A 27,342-nucleotide genomic window follows, 5' to 3' on the forward strand; every position below is an offset into this window, starting at 1 on the left:
CCCGTCACCGACCGCCGGGGCGGGGCCCGCCGGGACACTCCCCCGCGCCGTCCCCGCCCGCGCCGGCGGCTCCGCTTCGGGCTCGGGCACGGTCCCCGCCGCCGCTGCTGCCGCCGGGCTCCGCCTCAGCGCCGAGAGCTGCGCCCGTGAGTGCCGGGGCGGGCGGGGGGCGCGGGGCCGGGCCCGGCGCTGCCCCGGCTCGGGGGGCGGTGCGGGGCGGGGGCCGCGGCCGCGGAGGGCAGCGCGTCACGGCGGGAGCGGGAGCGGGGCAGGTGCCGGTGCCGTGCCGGGCTCCCGGGGCCGTGTCCGGCCGGGCACCGAGAGCAGAGGCCCCGAGTTGGCGTGGGGATGGGACCTGGGGTGTTACGGGTCCCGTTCCCGGTCGGGCGCGGGGGATGCCCGGTGGGTGCCGGCGCTGAGCACTGGCAGGGAGGCTCCGGACCGGGGCTTTGCTCGGTACCGGGAGGGGAGCGGGTCCCGCTTCCCCAGCGGGAGAGGAGCAGAGCTGGGGCTCGGTTCTGGGCGGGGGTCAGGCCGTGGGCTCGCGGGTCACTAGCGGGGAGAGAGCACAAGGGTTAATCCCAGCATCTTTGCTGAATCACGGTGATCCGGGGGAGAGTTCTTCTACCACCGTCTCGTTGGCTCTTCTGGGATGGAAACGGGCACTTCCCGGCTCCTGCTGCAGCCCTGGACCCCACTCTGCGCTTTCCGGGGGGATTTCTGTCCCGTGTGTGTGCCAAGCCCCAGCTGTGTGCAGGGATGCTCCGTGTGTCTGACACCTGCCTGCCCCCAGAACTGTTGAGAGACATGTTCAGTTTCCTCAATGGAAAAGCACTGGCTAATATCACAGAAGCAAAGTACACGGATAAACCCCAATTATTATCACAGGTCCTGGAAGCTGAGTGCCCTGGGTTGCTTCAGCAGGACCAGGCTGGCTGTGAGAGTCCTCCTTTGAGTCTCTTATAGGAGGACCAAAGTTGTACTGGGATGTGGGCTCTTCCAACAAGAAGCAATTGAAATACAGGTTTGGAATCAGGCTTAAAACAGGATGTCATAGAGCTCCTTGGGGAAGGGATGGAAACTTTAGGAGCTTGGAATTTATAGTGAAGCAATTAAACATAAAGGAGTGAAAATGTTGAGTGGCTAGTGTGAGCGTTTTTCCGTCCTGCCTGAGGTAAAGACTGAGTATTAGTATAAAACAACCCAAGAAAAGCAAAAGCTAAGTTAACTTCTAATAAACTGCATTAGTCATGATAAACTTAACATGTGTAGAAGGCAGTAGGTGCTTTCTTTAGTGAAGCTGATCTGCTGAATTGCCAGAAGATTTGGTAACTGGTTGTTTTGAGAACGTTCCTCCTCCTCACTCCCCTGGTTAGGGTGGCACAGAGCTGGGACTCAGGGGTGCTCTGCAGACCATCAGCTCACTGTAGTTTGGTGGAGAACAGTCAGCACTGGTGCTGCTCAGTGTTTGTCAGTTCAGGTGAGTCACCAGTAATTTACAGTAAGAACTTGCCTTTCCAATTTTCTGACTGGCTGGGGAAGAGAGAGGTTGTCCCTGTACAGCATAACTGTGCTGGTGGATGGAGTTCCTTCTCATCTTGTGAGATCTAAGTGTGAGAGACTGGGAGCTCACAAAGGGGGTGAGTAGCTGAAATGCCAAGTGTATGTCAGAGTCTTACCTTGCTCTTTTTCATTTTTAAGTTGCCACTGCTAGAATTCCTTCCATCTCTCTATTGACATAGGAATCAAAGGTAACTCTTGATGTTAAACAGCCTGTGCTGTAATATTGATACCAAACTGCCCATGAAAGACTATTGCCACAAGTAAATCCCTTAATTCTTATTTGAAAAACTAGGTGAGGAACATTCAGAGCAAATCAGGTGGTCTGTGCCTCTTGACCTACAACAGCTTGGTGTATTTCTGCTCCTCCTTTGAGTAACTGCATGTTGCACCATTGCAGGGCTCTCTGCAGGAGTGGTGGGAGCCTGTAGTGCCAGCAGTGTGGATGAATGCCTGGCAGGGCTGCTGGCATCCCTGGCCTGAGTGTGTGTCTGTGTGTCTGTCTGTGTGTGTGTTTTCACAGGTGCAGACGTTCATCTGACTCTTAAATGCTTTCTTTGAATTTCAGCTTGCAAACTGGTTTGCAGCTGTGTTCTGGGAGAAGCCCTGCTGGAGTTAGTGGCACTACCTGTTGCAGCAGTGCTGCTGATAAACAGCCCTGTAATCCTCTGAGTCATAACAAATGAAATAAGAGCGAGCATTTTATAAATGCAGGTATCCAGTTTGGTGTGTCGAGTGTAAAGTGATGACCTGAGTGCTTTTCTTGCTTCTCACTGTGCCATTCCAGCTGTGGCTGTGCTGGGCTGTGGCAGCAGCCCCAGTGACCGTGTCCCTGCTGTGTGTCCCCTCCCTGCAGGCGCAGCAGTGTCACCACAGCAGGACTGTGGTCTGACACCATCCCTGCACTTCTGCTCCCAGCAGAGAGGGACATCCCGTTTGGCTGAACTGTGTCAGCAATTTGTCTGACTGAATTTCACTTTAAATATTCTTTTGTGGTTATCAAATGCAGGCTGCCTTGGGATATGGCTGTGTGTCATCTGTAATTTGCTGTCTGGACAGGAGTGGCTGTGTTGGCAAGCTTGTCCCTGCGTGCAGTCCATTGGTGTGTGACACAAGGACAGAGCTGGCTTGAGGCTGCCTGTGCTGGGGGTGGATGGAGTGTCTGCCCACCCCCTGGTGATCACTGTGTCCCGTTCAGGAGGATTTAAAGCATCATTGAGAGGGCACATGTCATGAAGGGTGTCCATCCTCAGCCTTGCTGTGGTGTGGTTGGTGAGTCCTTAGCTCAGGCTGTACCCAAACTAAGCTACTCTCACCTGTGAAGTTGTCTGTAAATTCAGAGCTCCCAGGCTGACAAGGGAGGTAGTGAAGTGTTGGGATCACTCTCAGGCTTTTTAGGATGGGCTCCTGGTATCTCCTTTTGTGTGGCACATCTCGCTCCAGCACTGGTTTGCCAGGGAGCTCTGTGTGTGCCTTGTGGCTCTGGGTCCTTACACAAAGGTCACAGAGATTTCTCCATGCCCCTTCTATGTTTAGGGTTAGGTTTGTTCCGGATAATTGCTCTTGTAAATTTTTCACTCTGGTATTGCACAGCAGTGCTGTGATCAAAGATTAAATCATGCCTTTGCACTGGCTTGCAGTGTCATCTCTTTCTTTCCCTGATGAAGTCTTGATTCATCTGTACTGGACTTACATGCTGACCAAAATAGCATCATATTCCCTAGTTAAAATAACTGATGGACATCTCTGCCTTCGAAATATTCTGGATGTCTAATTTGAGTTAATTTTATTAAGACTGCAGATCTCTTCTGTCATGATTACTGGAGAGGTTTCTGGCTCGCTGCATCATTTCACTTTTGAGTGAGTGTCAGAAATCTGTACCAGTCTCATATGGTTTTAATGCCTCTGCATGTTTTCCTCATCTTGTACTTGAGCAGAATAACACCTTCAAGTGCTAGAATTTAAAAGGTCTGGTCTAGTGCTCAAAGTTTACAAACTGTACTGGAGTGACAATTAAAAAAAAAAACCCCAAAAACCAAAACCAAACCAAACAACCCCCCCCAAACAAAGAAACAAACAAAAATCCAACCCCAACCCCCCCAAAAAAACCGAAACAAAATGAAATGAAAAAACCAAACAGCAAAACCCTGAAAGAATTGAGTTCTTGATTTGTGAGCAGTTTAAAAAAATAATTACAGAGGTTGGCAAAAGAGCTGGTGTTCCAGGTTTATCTGCTGCTGGGGGATGTGCTTTAATGTCCTCTCTTGAGGCATACTCTGTCTCTAATTTGTAAAAATAGGATCCTGGTATGACTTGTTCTGTATCTTAGTATTCCTTAGTCTTCTGTTGTTCTGACCTCACTATTTTCATATACTGATTTTGTTTTTTTACTCCTTAATCCACCTGAGATGCAGCTGGGGCTGTGCTTGTGCTGCTGGGTCCCCAGGACCTGCTGGACACTGTTTTGCCCAGGCTGTGGACTTGGGCAGGGCAGCAGAGCACAGAGAGGTGGGATGTGCTGCCTTGTTCTGTGGTGAATGAAACCCACCTCATTTCCTAGGCATGAGAAGGGCAAGGTATCTTTTTTGGTTGGGAATTAACTGTGAACATTGAGCAGTTCTGCAGTGTGGGGCTCTGGCTTGGCTAAATCTTTGTGCTGCCTTTAGCTGGGTGGCTGCGTGTTGAAGTTTGTTAGTAAAGAGGATGGGACCAGAAGTCTTGGGAACTGTGTGGTCTTTTTAAGATGTAAAAATAAACAAAGCTGAGAAGCTCTACCCTACTTAAAACAGGCTGACCTAAATTTTCAGCAGTTCTAGCAGAGAGGCAGCTCTGGGCAGGGATAAAGGCTGGCTGAGGACTGGCTTCCCTGTCCTTCCATCGCTTGACAAGGTTGACAGGCCACCTTTGGCACATCAACACTGCACTCTGAGGTCATTCACTTCTCCCTTCTTGAGCTGCACAGCCTGGCTGGGGATTTGCCTTGTGCTCCTGTGGACAGTCTCCTTGTTATGCAAGTCAACAGTTCAGCATCTTCTGGGAAGTCACAGCATGAATCTCTTCTCAAATTGCTTTTGTTGGAGTGTGTTGACAGCATGTTAGATGTCCTCTGGCTTGTCCCTACAGAGATTGCTTTTGAGAGTAGGTGTCTGGGAAGTCCTTTCATACTCTTTGTCTGTAGATTAATGTTCTTGCTATCAGTTGCAGTTCTCCACTACTGAATTATTAATTCTGCAGTGAGGTTTTTTTTTATTCTTAGTGTTCATTGACTTTCATGCTTGATTTATTTTTCTGAGCAGTTTGAAACTGGAGCATGGGAATGTTGACTAATATTAACAGATCACATGTGTGACCTCAGAGGTGGCTAAATAAACTTTTTAAATTGGGAAAATGACATCTGTCTTTCAAAGTACTCACAGTTTTCCAGGTGAAAGGTTGCTTGTGAACATGTATTTCCCTCAGAGGCACATTGCTTGTTATTCAAGAAACCTGGGATGTTCAGGCAACTGGTGGAGTGGCTGTGTGTGCTCCAGAGGCACCTGTGGGTAATGTGATGGGAGAAGGAGGGAAAAGAGGGTTTGCAGATTCTCCTGCTAATGTGACTTTGTAGCTGAATGCTTTCCTGGCAGAGAGCCTGCCTTTGATTGGAAAGCATTCCCCTTGGTGTTCTTGTAGGTACTGATGGTCTGCCATGTTTTGTTCTGTGTTTGTGTGTGCTTTTTCCTGCAGGGTGATAAGAGCAGAGGAATTGTGTATCCTTTCAGCAGCCTCCTGTTAAACTTGGAATCCCACAGCTCAAGCACGTGAACAGATGGATAATGGAGACTGGGGATATATGGTGAGTGCAGGGGTGCACTGTGCACCACAACTGGGCTTCTAGGCTCTTGCAGCCAGAGTCCTTCCAGATCTGCCTTCATAGATCCAGAGCTTCAGTCATGAGAGAAGGGAAACTATGCCTGTTAGAACAGCTGTACCACAGCTTGCACACCTTCCCTGGAGTGCTGAACAGCTCCTGTGCACTTTGTGGGGAGTGCCCAGGTTCACATTTGCTGGGCACAATCAGCCAGGACTGAACTGATGCCTTGAGCTCACTGTTATCGTTTCCCTAACACAAAAGCTGAAAATAGTTTATGCTTTTTGCTTATTATTTTAAGAACGTCTGTCATTTTATTTATCGAGAAAAGTATTTTTCCTTGTAAACCTTGTCTCAAACTAGACAAGCACATCTTATTTTCCTCCCCTTCTCATTCTGCTGCCATGCATATGTCTCTTTTCTCTGGCTGGCTGCAGTCCTGGTTGTTAGAGTTGATGGCCAGATGGGATTTATGTTCCTTTCTCTCTTGCTTCCTCATGTGCTATCTGGAATCTGATGCAGACTGGTTTGTGCTCTGCTCTCCACGTCTATGCAGCACGCTAATTTGTTAATAAGTATTTCTTTTTGGAGTTAAAAGCTGGAAGTTCTTTTTCTCCTTGCCTGTTTTAATGAAGCCTCTGAGCCAAAGTGTGGATTATTTTGATAGTGAGCTCTTGGTCCTATGTTTAAACCTGCATTGTCTTCCTCTTTTGAGGGATAAAAAGAGGCTTAACGTTTGTTTGGCTGATTTTTTTCTTTCCTTTTTTTTTTGGTTTTGGTTTTGTTCTAGAATGAGAGACAGCTTGTGAAAGTAAGGAACATTGCTGGGCCTCATTCTGACTAACTTGTTCTTCAGGAAATTTCTCTGTTCTCATTTCCCCATCTGTAGAATAGGAAAAAACTTGCTGCCCGAATGCTAAACTTGATCCTGCGACAGTAGCTCAGTTGTTAAGATTTCTAAAGCATTGTGGAAATGTGCATTCTGCATGCTAAGTATCATCCTGTCAAGTTGCCAGTTGTGCCTTGTTGCTAGGTGCCTTGGATTTGTTCAGGTTTGAGCAGCCCTTAGAGGCACTGAACAGGAGAAGTGTGATTCCCCCAGTTTTCCAGCAGTGTTTGCTCTGTGTGTCAGCAAGGTGATCGAATCTTCTTGTTGGGGCTTGATAAACTCTGCAATTTCTCTCTTTCTAGATGACTGATCCAGTCACGCTAAATGTGGGTGGACACATGTACACGACCTCCCTCACAACTCTAACGAGATATCCTGACTCAATGCTCGGGGCCATGTTCAGGGGAGACTTCCCCACTGCCAGGGACTCTCAGGGCAATTACTTTATTGACAGAGATGGACCACTTTTCCGTTATGTTCTTAACTTTTTAAGGACCTCAGAGCTCACTTTGCCACTGGACTTCAAGGAGTTTGACCTGCTCCGGAAGGAAGCAGACTTCTATCAGATTGAGCCCTTGATCCAGTGTCTCAATGACCCCAAGCCGCTGTATCCTGTGGATACCTTTGAGGAGGTGGTGGAGCTGTCCAGCACCCGCAAGCTTTCCAAGTACTCCAACCCGGTGGCTGTGATCATCACGCAGCTCACCATCACCACCAAGGTCCACGCGCTGCTGGAAGGCATTTCAAACCACTTCACCAAGTGGAACAAGCACATGATGGACACCAGGGACTGCCAGGTGTCCTTCACCTTCGGGCCGTGCGATTACCACCAGGAAGTGTCGCTGCGCGTGCATCTCATGGAGTACATCACCAAGCAGGGCTTCACCATCAGGAACACCCGCGTGCACCACATGAGCGAGCGTGCCAATGAGAACACAGTGGAGCACAACTGGACTTTCTGCAGACTGGCACGGAAAACAGATGACTGATTCTGACTCCACAGGAGCCACTTCAGTGATTAGCAACTTCATTGGACAGTGAACCCAAGAGAGTCTGGATTTTGACTAAAGCAACAGTATGGGCTTTTTTTATACGACTATTTATTGTTTATCAGTGAGGACTGGAGGAGTTTCATTCTCTAGCAGCTCTGTTCTTTTGTCCAGTTCAGAAAAAAAACCGTGCATGTGCCTGTTCAGTCAAGACACCTTTTTGTTTGAAAGAGGGAGTCCGAAGAATCAGTACAATAGGGTATTTTGTGTCATTAACACAATTCTCTGACTCGACTCAAAGTGCTAAAATTACCTCTTGTTTAAATGGTTTCTAATCCATCTAATGCTATGACACTGGGAGCAAGAAACAAAAGATTTTAAAATGCAGTTTGGGGAGAAGCTGCTATTGTGTAGACTAATTTAGTTTCTAAATCAATAAACAGTATTGTAATATTCTAGGAAAACAAATCCCACCCTTTAAAAGTACTTGATAAGTACAGTTTCTTACAGTTATGACAACTGTTTCTTTCTATGCATATAAATCAAGCAACCAAATATTATCTGTAGCCATGGAAATATGATTACAAATATTTATATTGGATTCTAAATGCAAAATGTCCCTGTGGTAGAATTCATATTTTTAATGCCTGGTGCAATATTATTCCCAAGTGTAATGCCTGCCAGAAGAAGCTAATAAAAATGTGAAATACAGAATACTGTTTTGTATTTTCTTTTTGTCTTTTAGAATTCTCATACTTAAAAAAAACCAAACCCAACCAAACAAAAAACCTCCCACCCAAATCCTGATTTTTTGTGCTGTGGAGTAGTTGGGGTATTCTGGTAGGGCCCTGGATTCTTCCATTAATGATGTAACTTGTTCCTTTTTATGGAATTAGTTGATTATGTTAATGAGTTGATTCAAATGTCTTCATTAGACACAAGACAAAGCTTGTGTTCTGAAAACTGCTTTAGATTGATAGACAGATGGCAAATATTTGTACTGGTTAAAGGGATAGGGATGGAGGGAACACAGAGCATAATACTTGCAGCTGCTAACAGAGTTGCCTGGTTTGTCAGCACTTTATGTAGTGACTTTTTAAATAAATTCTAACTGAAGAATGCTTTTTCTAGTGATGTTCAAGTCACAGCACTCAAATTCTGTGGCTTAACTCATTTTCAAACAGACATTTCTACTTATCCTGGTCCCTTTGTCATAGTAATTAATAGAATTTCTGATTATGATCTAACTTGATTGCAGCTGGGAGTAAGGGAGTTGGTATCTGTTTCATGGAGTGGATCCTGTTCTCCCATGAAGTTCTTGTCCCAAGTAAGTGGGAGCTTTCCATCCCATATCTGGTTCTGAAGGCTGTCTTGGGGGTATTTCTCTGTCATATTTTGTCTCTTCCTGTTCATACATTGCAGGTTTTTGACTTATGTAATAAGAGGCAGCAGTGAGAGCTTTACTCTTGCTAAGAAGGAGGGAAGAGAAGTAGAACTGATGAAGCTCAGGAAAAGTTGTTTCTTTCTTGCAACACGTGGTAAGAAATATTTGTGTTAACTGGCATTGAATTATGATCACAAGATGTTCTTTGAAACACTTAATTTATGAGCAAATTAATGACTGGCCTGGATCAGCTTGCCCTTTCCATAATTATGAAGTATAATATTTAGAGAAGCAGTATTCCAAATAATACACTTTATTGGAGCTCAAGATTTATAGAAATGAGCAGCTCTATTAATGGGAAGGTAAATTCTGCAGACTGGAGCTGGCATCAGCTTTGTCTGCATCTTCATTAGGCAGGAATATTCCAGTACTGAGCAAATCAAGAGCTATTTTAATTGTCAAAACAGATGCATTTTCTAATATAGATTCTGATCAAAGAGAACAACTTGTTCCTAAAAACAATCATGATTTCACCATGGATTTTTCAGTAAAGTTGGTTGTTTTGGGTTTTCTGAAGGCACTATATAGCTACTACACACTGAGAGAGGGTTCACAGTGTGGTGGTGGTTTTTTTTCCCCCTCAATCATCATATAGTGGATTTAGAAAGAGAATAAGAAAGTCAAATGAGAGTTTTGATGCTGTCAAGACACTTCAGGATTGAAAACAGTGAACCCTGGACTATTCCTGACTGGATTGTCTCACAGCAGCAGGTACCACTCAGTGCTGTTGGCATCTGTCTAATTGCAAATGGCTGGCTGAGAATCTTTCATACTTGTTGTAACTGTAAGTAAGCAACTGATTATTAATTCTGATTAGTCATTACTGATGCTTCATAAATGTACTGCTGCACAAAGAACAGGAGGAAATGTGTCCCCTTCACTTTGAACATGTTCTTCATAATTTCGATAGCGTGTTGTGCAGAAGTGGCTTCAAATACCTCTCGTAGGCTGGGCTCATCTGCTCAGAAAGAGAATGTGGAAGGGAATTAATGGCAATTAAGAAGGGAAAGGCTGTTTTTTTTTCTTAAGAACAATCTCTGAAACACATAAAGCTGCACTACTTAAAAAACAACCAACAAACCAGCAGCTGCTTCAACTATGTGCAAGATCTTTTTTTCTATAATACGTGCTGTCCTTCATAACCAGCACACCACACTCCTCCCAAAGGGGACATCATACTATTTACCCTCAGAAAATATGCTTGGACTTGAATGTTTGCTGAAGGCAAATTTTGTGTTCAAGTGTGGAATTTCAAAGGGATACCAATTACGACAGTAAAAATCCCACTCAAGGCCAAATGAGTTTTCAAGCAGAGCAATACATATTTACATCACACAAAATTTTTACATTATTCCACAGTATGGATGAATTGAGAAAGCAAAGTGCTAAAGACCATGAAGGATCAAATTGCCTTGTTTAGCACTTATACCTTTTCTGGTTAAACATATTTAAAACCCCAAGTTTTGCACTAGTAGAAAGCATTAGTGTATAGAAAATACCCTGCATTTAGTGCTGTTCCATAATATGTAAACAGACTTTAATTTTAGCTTATTTTGTACCATGTGATACAAAGAGGAATTAAAAGCTCTTGTCTCTTGTCTGTACTGCTTTGTTAGAAGAGAAGCAGTTTCTGCCCTGGAGGTTGCCCAGCTGTAGTTGATCCCTACCTGGTTGGTGGGTGATTTCTGAGCCCACTCGTAGAGGCGCTGGTAAACCTGCCCGTCGTAGCTGCCCAGAGCAGAGTTCAGGCTCTTGTCTGTGAAGTCAAAAGCATCCACCAGTGGCACAGCATCCTTCCTACAAAGCACAGGAGTGGCATTCCTGTTACTGACAGGTGCTGCTTTGCAAGATGGGAAAATAAATCAAAGATAAACTTGGCAGATTCCAGGTGTCTCCTGGAATGCTCGTGCCAGTTTTCCTCTTGTCTTTACTGGGGGGGGGGAATCCTGTTTGTTCTGATTCCTCAGAGCATATCTAGGTGACCCTGCCTGAGAGGGAGATTGGACTAGATGATCTCCAGAGGTCCCTTTCAACCCTAACAATTTTGTCATTCTGTGATGTTCTACCAATGCCCTGAGTTGTCTGCACTGCTGAGTGGGTGTTTGCAGGGTCTTCACCCTGGCTCCATCACCTGGGCTCCATCCCTAATTCAGGACTCATGTCAGATTTTTTCTCAGTAGTCTCTGCCAGTTTGTTCTTTTGATTTTTCTCTTTCTTTCATTTTTCTTATGCTGTATGTGTGTCTTATAAAATGGAATAAGGTTCCCACTAGATTGATGTGCAGTTGCTTTGCTGATCTTCAACCTTCATCCACCTTTCAGTATTTCTATTATCTCACCATGAAGTGCTGAGCTCTTCTATTCCTATCTGTAAGAGCAAAACAACCCTGACCCATCCAAGGGCCCATCTAATCCAGGGGCCAGTATGGACACGAGAGCACAGGCAGCACCTCCTAAGCAGGAGATGGTTTCTTTTTCCTCATCCTTCCATCATTCTTGGGTGTTAGAAGTTGTGCTGGCTGTACCTCACACCTGAGGTACCAGGATGCAAAGTGGTTTGCTCAAATGTCAGCATTTCTATCTTCCAGTTCCTTTTGGGGAAGAGCTGAAAGGGTTTGGGAAAGGCTGGGTTTTTGCTACAGACCAGGAAGTGGTTATATCCTTTCTACTAACTGTAAATATGTAAATACTCCATTCTTGAATCCAGTTAACAAGGCATGGACTAACACAGAAATTGCAATGAATTCCAAAGACAACATGTTAGGCTTTTGAAAATGTTATGTTAAAATTAATGTCACTTAATTCAGATTCTGTTATCAGTTCTGAAAACCTTTGTTGTTTGGCTCAGCCCTTGCTTATAGTGTGTTCTTGTTTCTTTCCCGGTGCTTTAGGTAGAATTTTAGATACAGTAGCAACTCCTCTGCACCATAAGTTACTATGTTCTAAACAAACAGCTGAACCCTTTGTCAAAAAGCCTCTGTGAGTGCTGTGGTAAGTGAAAACCTTAACTCAGAATTCACAGAGTTGGTAATAAATGGTGTAGAGCAGATGCATCTGAAGTAGCTGTAGGCAGGATTGTTTGGGTACCAGTTGCAGCTCAGCCATGGCAACAGAGGAGGCTGTATTAGCTGTGGCTTGAGCACATTTTGCAATGTGTGATGGGTTGCTGTGGCTGCCTCCTGCCAGTGTGCTCTGACTACATATTTTCCTGCTTTCACTCTACTGCAGATGGTAGAAAGTGTTCATGACTTCTTCATTTATAATTTAAGACTTTATGTTACAGAACTTTAGAGATTGCAGAGGACACTGGGGTCTGTTTTACCACGAAAACAAGCTCTGAGTAGATGTTTCAATCAATTTCTAGTACTGCCAGGCACTGGAAATAAACACTGAATGAGGTGAATTGACTGTGGAGATGTTGCCATAGGTACAGCAGCACCCTTTTATATCCAGCCCAGGGATAAACTGGAGAGCTGTGTGTGTCCTGCCAGAGCAGCTCACCGAATGACAGCCAGGAGGTCCAGGTAGGCTGCAGTGACCATGTCCATTTGAGCTGCAGATGTGTATCCATCATGCAGGAAGGCCCCTGTGTTTGAGAAGATCCCGTGCAGTGCAAAGAGGTCACAGAGATGTTTCATAATCTTCTGGATGCCAGCCTTGGTCTCGAGTTTTTCCACAGTTTCTGCAAAGTTTTTCACTGCAATGTAGTGGCAGTGAGCCTGGAAAACAAATGCAATCAACAGTGAATGCACCTCAAACACTTTAGTAGGCCAAATGACTCAAATGTTCTTGCAAAGAATATAAAACCTTTTCATTTCCCTGGCACTTCTCCAGTCTGTATCCTTTGTTTGCTGGGTGACCAGGCCTTTCCATTCATGGCTTACAGCAACAGCAGAATTCAGAATGTGTAAACAGTCAACACCATGGTATTTGTAAACTTCATAAAACTGTTTCAGAAATCATGCTGATACTTATTCTAAATAGTTCTGATCAATATCCCAAAGAGTTTCTGTGAAGGAAACACATTGGAATGTGCTCGTGTTGTAAGTGAATGTTGCTTGTACATCAATAGGAGAAAACTTCTGTTGAAGACCTTGGGCTCATGGTACTTTGGGATCAGTGTCCACAAGGCTTCAGCTCTGGAAACACCATCGTCAGAAGAACAACCAGACTTACCTCCCACTTTTGTGGTTTTAAGTAAACTGGTAATTTTGGGGTCACACACCAGCAGAATGTCTGACCCACAATAGAATATTAGAATATTATCAGAGGTGCAGAGATGAATTAATTAGGCTGATTCTGGCTACACTGACACTGCTGGGGGTGGTTGTTGGTGCTGGGATCTGTGTGGGTTCATTCCCCCACTGCTGAGTTCCCTTCCAGCTGCAGGCGTAAGCATGGCACACCTGCACTGCTGCTTTTCCTGGTGAAGCAGCAGAGGTGGAGGCCAGTATGGAGTGCAGAACCTGCCTGAGAAGCTGAGTGGCCCTGAGTGGGCACTCAAGCAATTAACTCAAACAATTAACCAGAGTGGAGTCTGCCCAGTGTCTGAGCCACTCAGCTGAGAGCTGGCAGGGGTCAGTTCAGAGAGCTGCCATGCCAGATGTGTGGGTAAATCTCCAGGGAAGGTATAGAATAAGAAGTAAATACAGAATTGCCCCAAGAAGGCAACAGTATATAAAATTTTTAAAGTTATGGGGAAAATTCAAGGGGTTTGGAGACTTTTCCTGCCCTTGAAATACTTAAGAGACTCTGGGGGCCTGGATCCCATTTTCTGAAGAGTCTGCCAGCAGTGCTGATGATACCACAGCCAGCCCTGTGCTTATGTTAGGCTCTTCAGAAATAGTTAACGTTAAAATTGGTGGATGGGATGCTAAATGGTGTTAAAATAAGTTGTGGATGGGAAGGGAAGGCCTTCACCATAACTGTAGTGGAATTGCACTTTAATTGCATATTAAAAAAATTTTTGGTTTTTGGAGATACAGCACTATCAACAGATTTAGTTTTCATTAATATTTAGGGCTTTTCTCCCCTCTTTTCTGCTCAATTCTGTACTAATTCACACTTGTTTTAGGGAACAAATGCTGCTGTCCCAATGCTACTTCAGTTGAAAGCATCTCTTATAAATTTGATTTATCTTTCAGCAGTAGTTAACATTGCACTTATCACTGGTTTTCACTCTTTTCCCTGCAGTTGTCTTTCCACCAGATGGAAGAAGTACCAGGCATGTTTCATCCTTTGCTGTGACTCCACCAGCTTGCAGTGGAGTGGCTTCAGGAAGACTCCTCTGGGCACCAGAAACGCTGGATTCTTATACAAAAATGAGTGCTGGCTGGAGATGGGGTTTTGTTGCGGGATATGGGAGGTCTGATTCTGCCAGTAGTGGCAGCCTAACTGTGAATGTATTTTCCCCCCCTTTCATTTCTCCTAGTCTTTTTCTACTTGGCCTATACAGACAGCAAATTTTTCAGGTAAGGAATTGCTTCTTAATACAACTTTTCCACCATGCAGACCACAGTGCCAGTGTTTGTGCTGTCTCTTAGATGCCAACAGGAAACAATAAACAGCACTGAGGCTTTAAGCTAATCATGCCATTTCTGTTGCACATTGTTTCATAAAGACAAACATCAGATAAGCAGATAAATTTTGCTAACCTTTGCAGCCTGCACCAGCTGCACTGTGCACTGGTTCCATGCATCATGCTTTTTGACTCCAGACTGGATCAAGTCCTGTAGCTTTGCTGCTGTGCTGCTTGTGAGCCTGGAAAATGGAAAAAGCACAAAGTATCTTGTATGTGCATCCCACATGCATGAATTTGCACTCAGGAGTTGTGTGTGACTGAAGTGCAAAGTGGCATTTCTGACATCTGGAGTTACCCACACTCAGTAGGAGTGAACTTAGATTATGCAAAATCTGGGCATAAATTGTGAGAAGAACCCAGACAACCCTGGTCCTGAAGGATTTCTGCCTTCTCAGCTTCCAGGGTATTTACCAGGGGTTTGGCTGAGCCTTTCTTGGGTTGTGTGTGTGTAAGGAGAGTTTGCAAAACAAACAGTAATACTGGACTGCTGTCACATTATATTTCTCCTTTTCTACACAGGGATTCAAATCCTGTTCCCATTGAGGAAGCTTTTTGATGAGTGGCTGTTTTTACACTGGTTTCAATGACAGCAGGGTTGTCTTTTTCCCTGACTTTCAGAGGTGGCACCTATACAGCCCATAACTGTGTACATAATTCTGAGACCACTCATGTTATGATTTTTATTTATGTTGAGTTGCTGAATGTGTGTAGTTAAAAGGCTACAGACAGAATGAGGGGCTCTGTTCTTGCTGTGGTGTAAACTGAAAATAAACATCAATTTCTCAGGTATGTGAAATTTTAAGATTCCAATAGAATTTCCCAGGGTCCAATAAATATTTTACTGGATAGCAACTCAGTGATGTGGTCGGGGATTTACTTTAATAGTGCCACCAACTCTGTGAAATGTAGTTGTTTGGTAGCACATAGCTTAAAAATTTCTGAGTATGGAAGCTTCATACTGAACATCTGACATGGCTGTTAACCCTGTGAAGCCTTCCTTTCCTTTTCAGGAACAGATGGCACCAAACATAGTTTAACTTATTTTATTTTACCTCCCTTTAAAGCAAGGAAGAAGCCGAGCTCTTAACACATTTCTGATGTCAAAGAGAGAAATTCTGTGTCCCACCCTCTGTACTGACCTGACTGCCACGTGTTGATAGGCCTCAGTGTAAATATCTGGACTGAGAAAATCCAACTTGTTCTTGGCTGGACACTTCCCATGTTTCACTGCAGCCAGATAAGTGACAGATGGTGGCACAGGCTGGCCAGCACTGGCTGCCATGAAGCACTTAATCAGGAACCTGGGAAGAGGTAACAGTCAGAGCAGGGCATGGTGCTGATCTTGCAGCAAACAGACATGCAAAAAGTAAAGTGGGCTCAGGTGAGGAGCAGCAAGGTGTGACCCATCCCATGAGTGGCCCAGAATGGACTTGAACAAGTAATGACCTTTTGTTTTGTATGTTACTCACAGTAACCTGATCTGTAGTGAGTCTGTCTGCCTTATTAAACACTACAGCAATCCATAATGATATTTTTTTCAGCAGAAACTTGCTGTGGCTATTGGCAGTCTCAGCAGTGTAGTGATTAGATACATTATCAACTTTGCAACCTGAGTTCTCAATGCTCTGGAGCTTTAATGGTGATTTGGTCTTACCCTCTGTGATCCCCAACACACAGTCACATTATGTTAACACACATGAGACCCTTGCAGAGAGTTTACAAGGAGCATTCCCCACTCCCTTAGTTTTTTGGTACCTCTGCTATGAGCTAGACTGATCAGGTGTGGAATGAAAAGGGTACAGCATTTCTCTTGACTTTACTGTTGATCTTGCAAAAAGGAGTAATGAGTGCAAAAATGTCTGCATGGCAGCACAGAGCTATGTGGTGCTCTGACCCTTGGAAGTGCCCTGGTTTTCTCCTTCTAGTAAAAACAAACATTATTAAAAGTTCAAGCAGCTGTAGTTTCTTTACCCTGTATTTCATCTACTCTTGATAATCATGAGTCTGTGTGTTTGGAGGAATGTGATGTTCTTGGAGCATGACTCAGCCACTTTCAGCATCCCACAACTTTGCTTCCTCTGAATCAACCCCACTTTACCAATATTGCATTACATGGCACCATTGTCACATTGGTAGCTTAAAACATTACCCACAAAACTTTGACAGCAATACCTTTGCTGTGCTACCAGGCAAAGAGGAAAATGAGGTTATGCAGAACAGCACCTGCATACGTCCCCAAACCAAAAATAGAAGAGATAATCCAGTTCCCACACACTTCCATGCTTGTTAGACTGAAGGCATGAATAGTTTATATCCTGAGCTGTATTTTTAGATGGTGCTGTGAGAAAGGAGTAGCTGGTTTTACTGGTTTTGGAGAAGAAGTGGTAAAGGCTGAATAAATGAGGGGGCAGGCTTTTAGATGAACATATTTGAATTGTTACCTGGCAGTTTGCAGGAGCAAAATGGTGTTTTCCCCTTCATAAATACAAGAGGCAAGTATTTTGGTATACAAGGAAGGCAGTCCACTTAGCAGGGAGTAGCCATGGCCCCCACAGGCCCGGAGACAGATCTCCACTCCTGCTGTGCAGTGCTGAGTGATCATGGCTTTAAAACCTGAAGATAATGCATGGAGCTGTTAAAAAAGGGAGAAAAAAAGCAGAGTATTACCAGCGGAATCCTCAGAATAAGTTCCTTTTTTTTTAATTCTGTGCAATATCTGGGCATGAAATCCCTGTCAGGTTCCCCTTTGAATGCTGGTAGCACCCAGTTCCCTGAGCCTGACCTTTGGTGTCTCTCTGGGATGCTGCACATGCTCCTGCTGGGCACACTGTAGTCAGTTTATGCATTTTTGGATTTCTCTCAGCCAGTTCTGGCTTTGGCCACCTTTGTTCAGAGTGTGTTTTCATTTCAAGCACTTAATTGCAAAATATTCTGTTCTGTTTAAAAAGTCCCATTTTTGGTTTTGGCTCAGATGTATGTGCATGCGCACTGGAGCTGAAGTTGTGTAATAACACTTTGTGCCACCAGCTACTTGGAACAAGGTTCTGGACATGCTTTTCAAGGACTTTTCACTCTGCAATGGTTCCCAAAACAAAAAGTTTGGGGTGGTACAGTGAATGCTGCTGCTGACTGGTTGCAGATCTGGGACACGTCATTGGAGCAATTAGTGCTTCCTCTTTCTCCAGTTCTCTAGTGGTGAGAGGAATGCTCCTCCAATTTGCTACAATACTTTAACATTTAGGGAACAGAAGTGCTGTATGAGTTAATCCTGCTGCAGCTCACCTCTGGCAGCATGTCAAAGTTCTTCCTCTGGATCTCTCTGTACCCCTTGTCGAATAGCTCCTGCAGGTAGTCATTGGTGAAATGAAAGGCATAGGCTGCTGCCAGCTGGGGCAGCAGTTTCTCTTGCTGAGTCTGGTAGTCAAGGATTTTTGCTTCTTGTTCCCTGTTGGAAGACAGCTGATGAAGCAGAGGGAGTATGGACATGGGCATAGCTACTGTTACTTCACCTGCTGCAGAATGAAAACAGTGTTTTTCATTACCAAGAAGCAGTGTGTGCGCAAGACTGAGCTGACAGTGTGGCAGCAAATTTGTCCAGCTTGCTGAACTATTGGAGAAACAACCCCTAAAAAGCCTAACAGTGTAGAAAAGGCTCTGTGTGGTCAGTCAGTACAGGGGGGAACAGGGACTGCAGGAGAGGATGAGAGTGAGGCCTTCAAGGACAGCAAGTTGTTAGGTGCTGCAGAAAAGGCAGTGGCATTGCACCTGATAAACTTTGGCTTTTTAAACAGAATCTTTGTGGCCCTGTGCATAGAAATGTTTCCCTGAAAATATCTGAGTCTGAATTAAGTTTTCTGAGCTGTTTTTGGATGTTCTTTTTCACTTCTGTGGTTGGTACATTTAGGACTTCAATCACTGGAATTGGTTACTACAATAGTTCAGCTGCTGTGCTCTTCTGTTTGGTTTGTGCTTGAACTGAACTGTGTTTTCACTAGGATCTTTCTGCTTTTGAAAGGATATTTAAATGGAAATCTTTGTAATCCGTTCAAATAAACATATTTCTTTAAAAATAATGGGGATTCAACACTGAATACAATTCAGTGCCTAAAGTTTGAATATTAGGTTTCTGGATGGTTGAAGGTATTTTAATGTCGCATTCATTAGTAGGGCACTATGGAATAAGAATTCAGCAACTTGTCCATTTTGTCTGGATTCTGCTCAGTTATGGGATTACAGGGGAAGGCCAGTTATAAAAGAATAAGTTGCCTGCGTGAGCCACTGACCTATTCAAAGTATGAAACTTATCTTGGAAAGAACTGTAAACATTCTCTTGTACTTTGACTGAAGCTCGTTAATGTAAATACTGGGGAAACATGTTTATCATGCCCTGTCTGGGCCAGGAAATCAGCCAGTGATGGGCTGAAAGATAAGATGAGGAGAAGAAATACAAACTGGTGTGGGGGAACACAGGGTCCAGTCCCCTTCCCAGTGGGATGTGTGGCATTACCCAGGCTTTAGCTTGGACTGGCGGCGAACCACAGAGTAGCGGATGGCGATGGTGCACGCCTTCTGGAGGGGAGTCAGAACCTCGTCTGAAATGAGGGAAATGCGCACGGACGTCATTGTGAAATAATTGATCTGCTGCGAGCCCTGTCTTACATAGGTGCCATCTGGGCGAACCTAGGGTAGAGAGAGGCTGTCAGGTGCTGCCTTAGTCAGTACTACTGTGGATGTGTAATTGCTATGCATGGAATAAAATGGATATAAAAATCCTTCACTGAATGTAAACAATGCTTTTATGGACGATGGATGAAATACATCCATTTGAAAAGACAAACTCTTACTGTTTGTGGCAGAGGTAGGTTCTGCCTGCCCCATGATCCCCAGCTTCTGAATGTGGAATTCTTGACGCTGATTTTCATTTAGGATTCAGGTACCTTCTGCCCTTGGTAAAACCTCAGAGACTTGCTGACACTCAAAGGAAGATTTTTGTCCCAAATTTAGACAATTCCCTGTTGTTTCTCTGGCTGTGGAATGAGAGTCTGACAGCAAGTTTGTGATGTGAGTCCACACATACCTCACAAAACTTGCTCAGCATGTTCTCCCTGGGGATGCGCACGTTCTTCAGCAGGAGGTAGCCGTTGTCAATGTGCTCAAAATTCATTTTGGGACCGATGTCTCCTGCAGTTACGCCTGCAGCAGGAGAAAACACAGCCTGCTTGCTTCTACTTGAACTTTTTCCTCCCCATTTTGTGTCAGGATGGGGACCCCCAAAGAAGGGCATGGTCAGCTCTGCTTCTTCCCCAGCATGGGTGATCTTGCCCGAGGGGTGAAACAGGCATTAGAATGCCTTGTAGTAGTTTGTTTCCATGATCCATTGACAGATGGATCTGTGCTGGCTGGGGTTGGGGTCAGAACTGAGGTGTTAATGCAGAGGTGCTCAGAGCAACCCAGGCTTCTGGTAATGTCAAGGGCTTGGTCTGGACATGGTGAAGATATGTTAAATTTCCCTTCAGATCAAAAGGTTGGGGTTAATGATAACTGCACCTTGGCTATCTCTCTTGGCTTGGTTTTGGCAATTATAACTTGCCCTGGGCCCAATGTTTTAGAAAACATTTAAGGGCAAAATAGGCAGAGCACGTGCACAAGTGCTGCGGTGTCTGGGGTTATTTACCTGGGCAGAGGGAATGGTCCTGAAGGCTGCGTATCTGCACAATGAAGGGATGGATGCCATAGCACTTCCCATGGATGTACAGCTGGGCAAAGACCACTGTGTGGGTTGCTGATCTTCCCACTGTGAGAAGAAAAACAGCCCCATTCCCTTAAGACAAGGTACAGCACAAACACAGTTAAGAGAGATGAGTACTAATTATGTGTTGGGTCTTAGGTATGGGTCAGCACAACCTAAATCAGCCTGCTCAGAAGTTGCACCATCATTCTGCCTCTTTTGGTGCCCATGAGGCTTGGATTAACAGTTTTGTAACAGAATATGAGAAAAAATAAACAGCTTGAGCTAATAGTAGTGGTGAGAGTGGGAAGTGCTGTGGCTGTTACAGTGACTTCAGTTATTTTTTGTGAAATACCTTCCTGAAGGGAGCAAAGAATTTCACACTTGAATCCTTTATGCTGAGACTGTCTGATGACTCGAATCCTTTATGCTGATGACCTCCCTGCAGTTTTTGGTTGTCTGAGTATTATTTAAAAAGAAGATTTATTCCTGCAGAGTAAAAGCTTTCCTCAGTGAAGTTCTTCAGCCTGCAACCCAAAGGTTTTTGTAGATGATGGTGGCTCCTTTGTGGCCTTTGAACTTGGACAACCTCCTTTCTCTTACTTGCTTGTCCATGTGAGTATCTTTTATTGAAGTCTTCTGCTAGCACCTGGACCCTCAAACACTGAACTTAACCAGGGTAGATGGAGTAACTGAAGGAGGCAAAACCCAAGATATTTTGTGTGGTACTTACTGTCTCCAGGCCACCACTTCATGGCAGAGATCTTTGGTGTGTTCAGTATAAACTCCTGAGTAGCAGTATCAAAGACTGCTGTTGTTTCCAAACCCTGAAGATAAGTGCCTTTAAAAAAAGAAATTAAAAAAGTATCTATCTATGTATCTATTTCCTGGTATATCACAGGGATGGAGAGAGCAAAGGATCCCTGGAAGCTGGCCGTGGGTACTATCAGGGTTTTGTGGTTACCCTTCTGATGAGAACCATGAACGAGAACCCAACCACCCCCATCCCAGTAAAGGATGGACAGTGTGGAGTCAAATTCCCACGGGAATCTGGGCTGCAGGCTTGTGTCATAGAGAAAAGCTGTTTTCCCTGCAGCCTTACCGTGCCCCAGTTCAGTCTGGGCGTAGCTCCCAATGAGCTTGTGCTGGGTGGCGAGAGGAATCCACTTGGCAATCTGTCTGTCCGAGCCCAGCACTGAAATGCTTCTCATGAAGACGCGGTGAAGGAGGAACGCGACATCTCCCGACAGTGCCCTGCAGAGAAGGCACAAGGGCAGCGTTTCAGGGGATGGAGTCCCAGGCATGTGATGAATGAGGCAGTGGCACTGCAGCGGTCACCAGACACTACCACCTGCTGCCTTTTGCTTTCTGCCTTGTCATACCTTGCCCAGCACCCAGCATCAGCACAGTGTTGCAGGAAAAGTGCCCTTCCAAGCTGCTTTTGTCTCTTTTTTTCATAACAGAGTTTGCATATGTGTTGCTTGCCCATTTCACTTGGTCTTGAAGGAATTATCTGTTCTGAGTAGCAGATGCTGAGCTAAAAGCACAACCCAGCTCCAGAGCTCCTGACACTCTGTGAGCATTTCATATTTTTATTTTACTTCAGAGGATTTTTTTTTCTTGATTATTTAAGTCAGATTTTGAAGCTGAACTAAAAAGAAAGAACAAAACAGCACCCTACTTGAAAAACCCCAAGCCCTAGCAATTTCCTATGAGGCATATTAGACTGAATTACACATGTAGGTATCTGGGACCTGGATCTCCTGAACCTTCCCATTCCCATTCTGGAGAAATACCATGGTATGTTTGGTTTGTTGTTGTGCTTTTTGCTGTTTGTTTGCTGCCTTTTGCAGTCAGTGAACAATACTGGGTTCATGGAGATTTGTCCCAAATTCAGATGTTATTTTCTTGTAGAAAAATGAAAATACATCCAAGTAACCCCTGGTCCTTCACCATCACCATCTGCATACATTAAAAAGCTCTATTCCAGAAACACCAGAAAGGCGTATGGGAACTTGGGTACAGTGATTTCCATGGTGCAAATGAGAAATTTATTTAAGCTTTTTTAGTGTGTGAGAAATAATAAGAAAACATGAGGAATATAACTATACCCCTCTTCCTGGGATTCCTCAGATCATGGTTGAATCACCTCACAGATACAGGTAAATGTGCAAGTGAGTGCCTGTGCTGTTCTCAGCAGCTGAGTGGATGTTAGCACATTGCTTTACTGCAATGCTCTAGAGAGCATCTCCTTTCACATAGATACCTTCTGTTGTTAACAAATGACTCTGACCTTTCTTTTATACTGGCCCTGAGAGAGAATTAATCATGCTGAAACAGTGTGGGGGGGAAATATGAACAAAGAAGTTAAAGGAAAATTGCTTTGATTAACAGAAAATGACTTAATGAATCCTTGGCAGCCTGGCCAGAAATAATGTTCCTTTAGCTGCGATTTGAAAAGCTGGATTTTAAATTGTGTGAGTGATTCACTGTGCCTGGCACTGGGAGCCAGGGTTCTGTCATAGGAGCTTGGTGCTCACCTGCAGTTCCATCAGGCAAGAGCTGCCCTGCCAGACAGCTCTGCTCCTCATCCAGCAAATGGGACAGCCCAGGGCTGGTCCTGCTGCAGCCTTTGGCATCAGGGGGCCTGATAAAAGCACAGCTGGGTGGGATGTTTTTTGTTCTGAGAGAGCAGTGGAGAGCTGCTTTTTAATGGGAATATAATGATCAGGTCCAAGAGCTCTTCATGGCACATTTCCCCCTTCATTAGTTCTGCCCGCTGTAAGTGGTGAAGGGCTCAGCATAAAAAATGATCATCTTTCATATGATGGGGTCAACTTTTTAGCAGGGCTGCTACCACAGGGCAAGGGGTGATGGTTTTGAACTAAAAGAAGGTAGATTTAGACTAGACATAATGAAGAGCTCATTTTCAGTGAGCATGATGAAACACTGGCACAGGTTGCCCAGAGAGCTGGTGGATGCCCCCTCTCTGTAAACATTCCAGGTCAGGCTGAGCAACCTGATCTAGCTGAAGATGTTGTTGCTCATTGCATAAGGCTAGATGGACTAGATGACCTTTAAATGTCCTTTCCAACTCTAACTGTGCTATGAGTCTATGAAATGCCAAAAATTGGCTCTGGGTGTCAGAAGTGCTGTGTAAGGGACAAGCTTTGCCCTTCAGAGTGACACTTCTGAACTTGCACCTTCCTACTGGGAATGTGACCCCACCAAGCAGACAGCGTGCCCTGGGCAACAGCCAGCCAGGAACTGACTGAGCAAAGGGGAAAGGAGGGGCAAGCAATGGAAATGTGGAGCTCAACCCCACATGAAGTGTTGAGAAAACTTCTAAAGCAAAGGACTGTGAAAACGCTTTATTCTCATTTACCTACAAACTAAGGTGAGTTTTTTCCTTTTTTTTTTCCCTTTAATAAAATATGTGTTTTCTAGATACACAAAATGTAATATTTAATTTATTTAGAAGTCAGTAATGGAACTGAAACAGCACCACTTCCAATTCTAGTTATACATTTAAAAATGTCTAAGGGATGGTATGTGAGCTGCAGCACAAGTAATGAGATTGTTGAAGTGGAAATCTCATGTTGTGGTTGTGAACTGCTTGATCTATCACACTGTACCCATGTGCTGCTCTCTGAGAAGTTCCAGTCGTGTACCCCCATTTTCTCTTTTCCCAAGTGTGATGCTGAAGTAAAAACCTGCAGCACATTTTTATCCAAACCTCATCTGTCAGCTGTTAGCCTTTCCCAGCATTTGCTAAAGCTGATTCTTTAAAAAAAAATTAGTTGTACATAGAAAAAAAAAAATGAAATCACCTGTAAATGTACTTATATTCAGGTCCATTCTCAGTCCATCCCATCTCATGCATCTTTTTCTGGAGATGAACAGCCTTCCTGACTGCTGCTTCGTACCTCTCATTCTGGGTCTGGAAATACTGATTTTCTCTGCTAAATACAGGGTCAGATTCGATGGCTTCCACTGCAAAGCAACACAGAACAGTTGGTTATCCTGGGGCTGGGGAAGCGCAGGTAATGCCTTGAGCCACGTTCAGGAAGAGCAGGCAGGACTGGACTCATGGATCCTGATGCTGTGATTTTTAGGGTGCTTGCAGGCAGGTTTTGTTTTGCCAGTTCTGGCTCCCATGGCTGTCACATCTAAGTCTGAAAAGCAGCGGGTTTGGGGAAGCACCAGGGGAACTGAGTGGGCCTGAGAGAGGGAAATAGTGGTTCAGTGGAAATGGTGACCCTGAAGGGTAAGGCACCCTCCCTGGTCAGGGTGGGAGAGGTGACTTCTGGCAGAAGATGCCAAGGATCCCTCTGCCTCCAACTGCTGTGAGGGCAGTAAGGGCTGTGGTGAGCTGCATTTTGACCAGGCTGTGGTGAGCTGCATTAGCCAGAGGGTGGATTATGGCTGGAGCCTGCTGGGTGTCCTGCTCAGGATGTTACCAGCCCATGGCACTGTTACACAACAACTCATAGTCACTATTTCTGTGTCAGTTTGAACACTCCCCTTGTCCATTTTGCCTTAAAACCTTGAATCTATTGATGTGGAAGGTTATACTGAACTCCAGTGGCACTGTGAAGAGGGCAATCCCAGTGGCTGTGCTGTTTTCCTCTGGTAAGTGTATAATATGGATGCAGTTACAGAGACAACAGTGAGAGTTTTTTTCCCTCTATTTCTCCTGAGCAACAGTCATTTTTTGGCACACCCATCACGAGTGAGAGCAGCTCAGCCTGGTTGAGCCAACCCACGCACGAAATTCCCCACCTGGATGAGCCCAATGTGCCAAGGAGGAAAGCTGGCTGTGGTTCACACGTGATGTGCATTTCTGCACAGCAGCACCAGCCCCTGCACGCATTGCCCTCACACATGGATCCTCGACCCCCAGTTCTTGTATTCCAGTTTAACCAGTCTTGCCAGAGTCAGGGAATGGGAACAGGGAGGAGGAAAAGCTTCAGACAGCAGGAGTGGCTGCGGAGGAGTTGCATTGATTTACATGAAGAGAAGACTCCAGCTCCACACTCCCACTTTTTAAAGAGATGGGGGATAAGCAAATGCCCAGGAGCACAAACCCCACTGTGCTGCAAAGGAGCAGCGGAGTAGCAGGACACAGGCATGGCCTGTGCCAGCCCCCAGCAGGGCCTTGTCTGAGGGTCACTCACCCACTGCCCTCCGAATCCGTGTCTGCTCGGCGCCGCCGTCCAGCAGGGCCGTGAGCCTCTCCACACAGAAGGAGGCCGTCTGCCGCTCGCTGCCGAGGTCGGGGTTCACGCTGCCGAGCACCGAGCCCTGACAGTGCTTGCTGGTCTCCAGCAGAGCCATCCCGGAGCCTGCGCTGCTCTGCAAAGGGACAGGGCTCCTCTGGCACTGGCACCCGTCACTGGATGCCTGATGGAGGCGTTGGCACAGCGAGGACGGTTTTGGTAGGTTGGCCAAGATGTTGCACCTGCACAAGGGTTGTGTGAATATTTAGGCACTCCTCATTGCAATGGACAGTGGAGATTTATAGGAACTCAAATTGCAGGTTTTATTTATGTCTTTTAAAACATAAATATTTTTCTTTTCCCAGTCTGTCCCCAGTATTCTATGAAAATTTAATGCTGCAATATCCCACTGCTATGTGTTAATGTTTACAGGAGTTTCTGGCCCAGGACTCACGGGCACTGGTGGCCTTGCCTGTGCTGCCTCTGTCCTTGGGGCTCAACCCCTAACCCATGTTAGTGAGACTGGTCGCAGGACACTAGTAAAAACAAAACCGAAGTGAGTAGAAAACAAATCAGATTTTTCCTTTGAAGAGGCTGTTGCCTTTCCAAGCATCAGATTACTTTAAGAAATACAAACTCTGGAAAACACTGCAAATGTGTTATTAATTCCTGCTTTTTCTGATATTCAGGTCTTTAGTTCAAGGTGTCTTGGTGCAGGGAGAAAAGCCCCGGGGCAGCGCGGCGGGCACCCACGGCCGGGGTAACCGGGGACTGCCCTTGAGCCGTCACTGGGGTGCGGCGCTGGGCACCGGGGCCGCCTCGGCCTCAGCTTCCTCTTCCGCGCGCCTCCGGGAGGAAAACGCGATTGCTTTCTCTCCGTGCAAACGCAGTCCCCCACGTACCTCGTCTCAGGCGTCCTCCGTGGAGCCGTCCGGCTGCTGCCTCCTGCCTGGGCCGCGGCTGCCGAGCCCTGTGCGGGGACCTTGTCCCCGGAGCCGGCGCCCCGCGCCGCGGGTGTTCCGGGGAGCGCTGACCTCTGCAGGCAGGAAAATCCCACAGCGCTCGGAGGGCTCCGCGCTTCCAAACGGGGCTGCTTGTATCCGCTAAAGGCAGCTGGCACCTTGGAGATTGCTCTTCCAGCTCTGTCCCCTAATGGACACCCTGCCCTTCTTCTGGTGTTTTTAATTTTGGTTTATTGTTTTCGTAGCCCGCTCCGGGTGGAGAGCAGCAGGCTTGCCTGGGGCTTTGACGTGCTCAGCGTTTCCCCAGCTGTGCCAGGGCACTGCCCTCAGCCCTTCCCGCAGCTCGGGCTGCAGGGCCGGGGAGCAGGGCTGTGCCGGGGGCCCGAGGGAGCCTGACCCGGGATGGGCTCCCTCACCTCCGGCTGTGCTGAATGCCGGGGGCCCGAGGGAGCCTGACACGGGATGGGCTCCCTCACCTCCGGCTGTGCTGAATGCCGGGGGCCCGAGGGAGCCTGACACGGGATGGGCTCCCTCACCTCCGGTTGTACTGAATGCCGGGGGCCCGAGGGAGCCTGACACGGGATGGGCTCCCTCACCTCCGGCTGTACTGAGCCTGTCCCTGCTGGGCAGGAGATGGGAGCTCACATCCCTCACACCCCTCTGACCATGCCTACAGCAGGGTGAGCCTGACGGGAGAGAAATCCAGCAGAGGATCCCCCTGGGCACGGCCCATCCATGGGCCTGTGCTGCCGCTGCGACCCATGCTGGAAACTGCTTTGTCAGGGAATGAGCGGGGTACAGCGCCTGGGGTTCACATTACAGACGGCTTGCTTTAATATGGGAAGTTAAGCAAATGTTGGGACATCGGATGTAGTTTTGGGTAACGATAATTTTAAGCCTGGAGCTGAGTTTGCTGAACCAAGCCCAGCAGCCACGAGGAGCAGCAGGCAATGAGAGCAGCCAGCTGCAATGCAGTGAGTGGCTCTCGGGCAGTGGACGGTGTGTTCGGCATCACTCTGGTCGATTAAAGATGTCATGTGGCTCCATCCACTCCCAGAGTGACAGGGTGTCCTGGAGATGTGCCAGTTTCTGCTCTGTGCTGCACAGTGTCTGTCCCACAG

At 46.0% G+C, this 27,342-nt stretch overlaps 2 protein-coding genes across 6 annotated transcripts; one reads left to right on the forward strand and one right to left on the reverse strand.

Moving 5' to 3' along the window:
* The first annotated feature begins 64 nt into the window (after positions 1–64).
* KCTD6 (potassium channel tetramerization domain containing 6) lies at positions 65–8,002 on the forward strand. Of its 5 annotated transcripts, none has more exons than XM_063164899.1 (3): positions 65–146; positions 5,287–5,395; positions 6,602–8,002. In XM_063164899.1, the coding sequence occupies exons 2-3, from the start codon at positions 5,369–5,371 to the stop codon at positions 7,286–7,288; spliced, it is 714 nt and encodes a 237-aa protein (XP_063020969.1). In that variant the 5' UTR covers positions 65–146; positions 5,287–5,368; the 3' UTR covers positions 7,289–8,002. The 5 variants fall into 5 exon arrangements, with proteins under 5 accessions (XP_063020969.1, XP_063020972.1, XP_063020973.1 ...); XM_063164902.1 differs by lacking the exon at positions 65–146 and adding an exon at positions 543–1,480; XM_063164903.1 differs by lacking the exon at positions 65–146 and adding an exon at positions 1,501–1,640.
* A 967-nt stretch (positions 8,003–8,969) lies between these two features.
* Positions 8,970–26,282, reverse strand: ACOX2 (acyl-CoA oxidase 2). Its single transcript, XM_063164898.1, has 15 exons — positions 26,162–26,282; positions 25,218–25,501; positions 23,871–24,033; positions 21,143–21,294; positions 20,774–20,881; positions 19,987–20,106; positions 19,390–19,505; positions 18,820–18,992; positions 17,595–17,757; positions 16,754–16,944; positions 15,452–15,613; positions 14,386–14,491; positions 12,233–12,450; positions 10,400–10,529; positions 8,970–9,690 (listed from the first exon to the last, which is right to left on the reverse strand). Exons 2-15 carry the CDS (start codon positions 25,375–25,377, stop codon positions 9,628–9,630), a joined length of 2,025 nt encoding a protein of 674 aa, XP_063020968.1. The 5' UTR covers positions 25,378–25,501; positions 26,162–26,282; the 3' UTR covers positions 8,970–9,627.
* Between the last annotated feature and the right edge of the window lie 1,060 nt (positions 26,283–27,342).

This window comes from Melospiza melodia, chromosome 10 (genome assembly GCF_035770615.1).
Source record: "Melospiza melodia melodia isolate bMelMel2 chromosome 10, bMelMel2.pri, whole genome shotgun sequence".
Classification (NCBI taxonomy): Eukaryota; Metazoa; Chordata; class Aves; order Passeriformes; family Passerellidae; genus Melospiza; species Melospiza melodia.

Excerpts from the sequence above, each read along its gene's own strand:
- KCTD6 (XM_063164899.1), top strand. The coding sequence starts at position 5,369 with ATGGATAATGGAGACTGGGGATATATG. Across the intron at positions 5,396-6,601 it reads ATGGAGACTGGGGATATATG|ATGACTGATCCAGTCACGCT; the intron begins GTGAGTGCAGGG and ends CTCTCTTTCTAG.
- ACOX2 (XM_063164898.1), bottom strand. The coding sequence starts at position 25,377 with ATGGCTCTGCTGGAGACCAGCAAGCACTGTCAGGGCTCGGTGCTCGGC. Across the intron at positions 24,034-25,217 it reads ACGGATTCGGAGGGCAGTGG|TGGAAGCCATCGAATCTGAC; the intron begins GTGAGTGACCCT and ends GTTGCTTTGCAG. Across the intron at positions 18,993-19,389 it reads TGCTGAGCAAGTTTTGTGAG|GTTCGCCCAGATGGCACCTA; the intron begins GTATGTGTGGAC and ends TCTCTACCCTAG.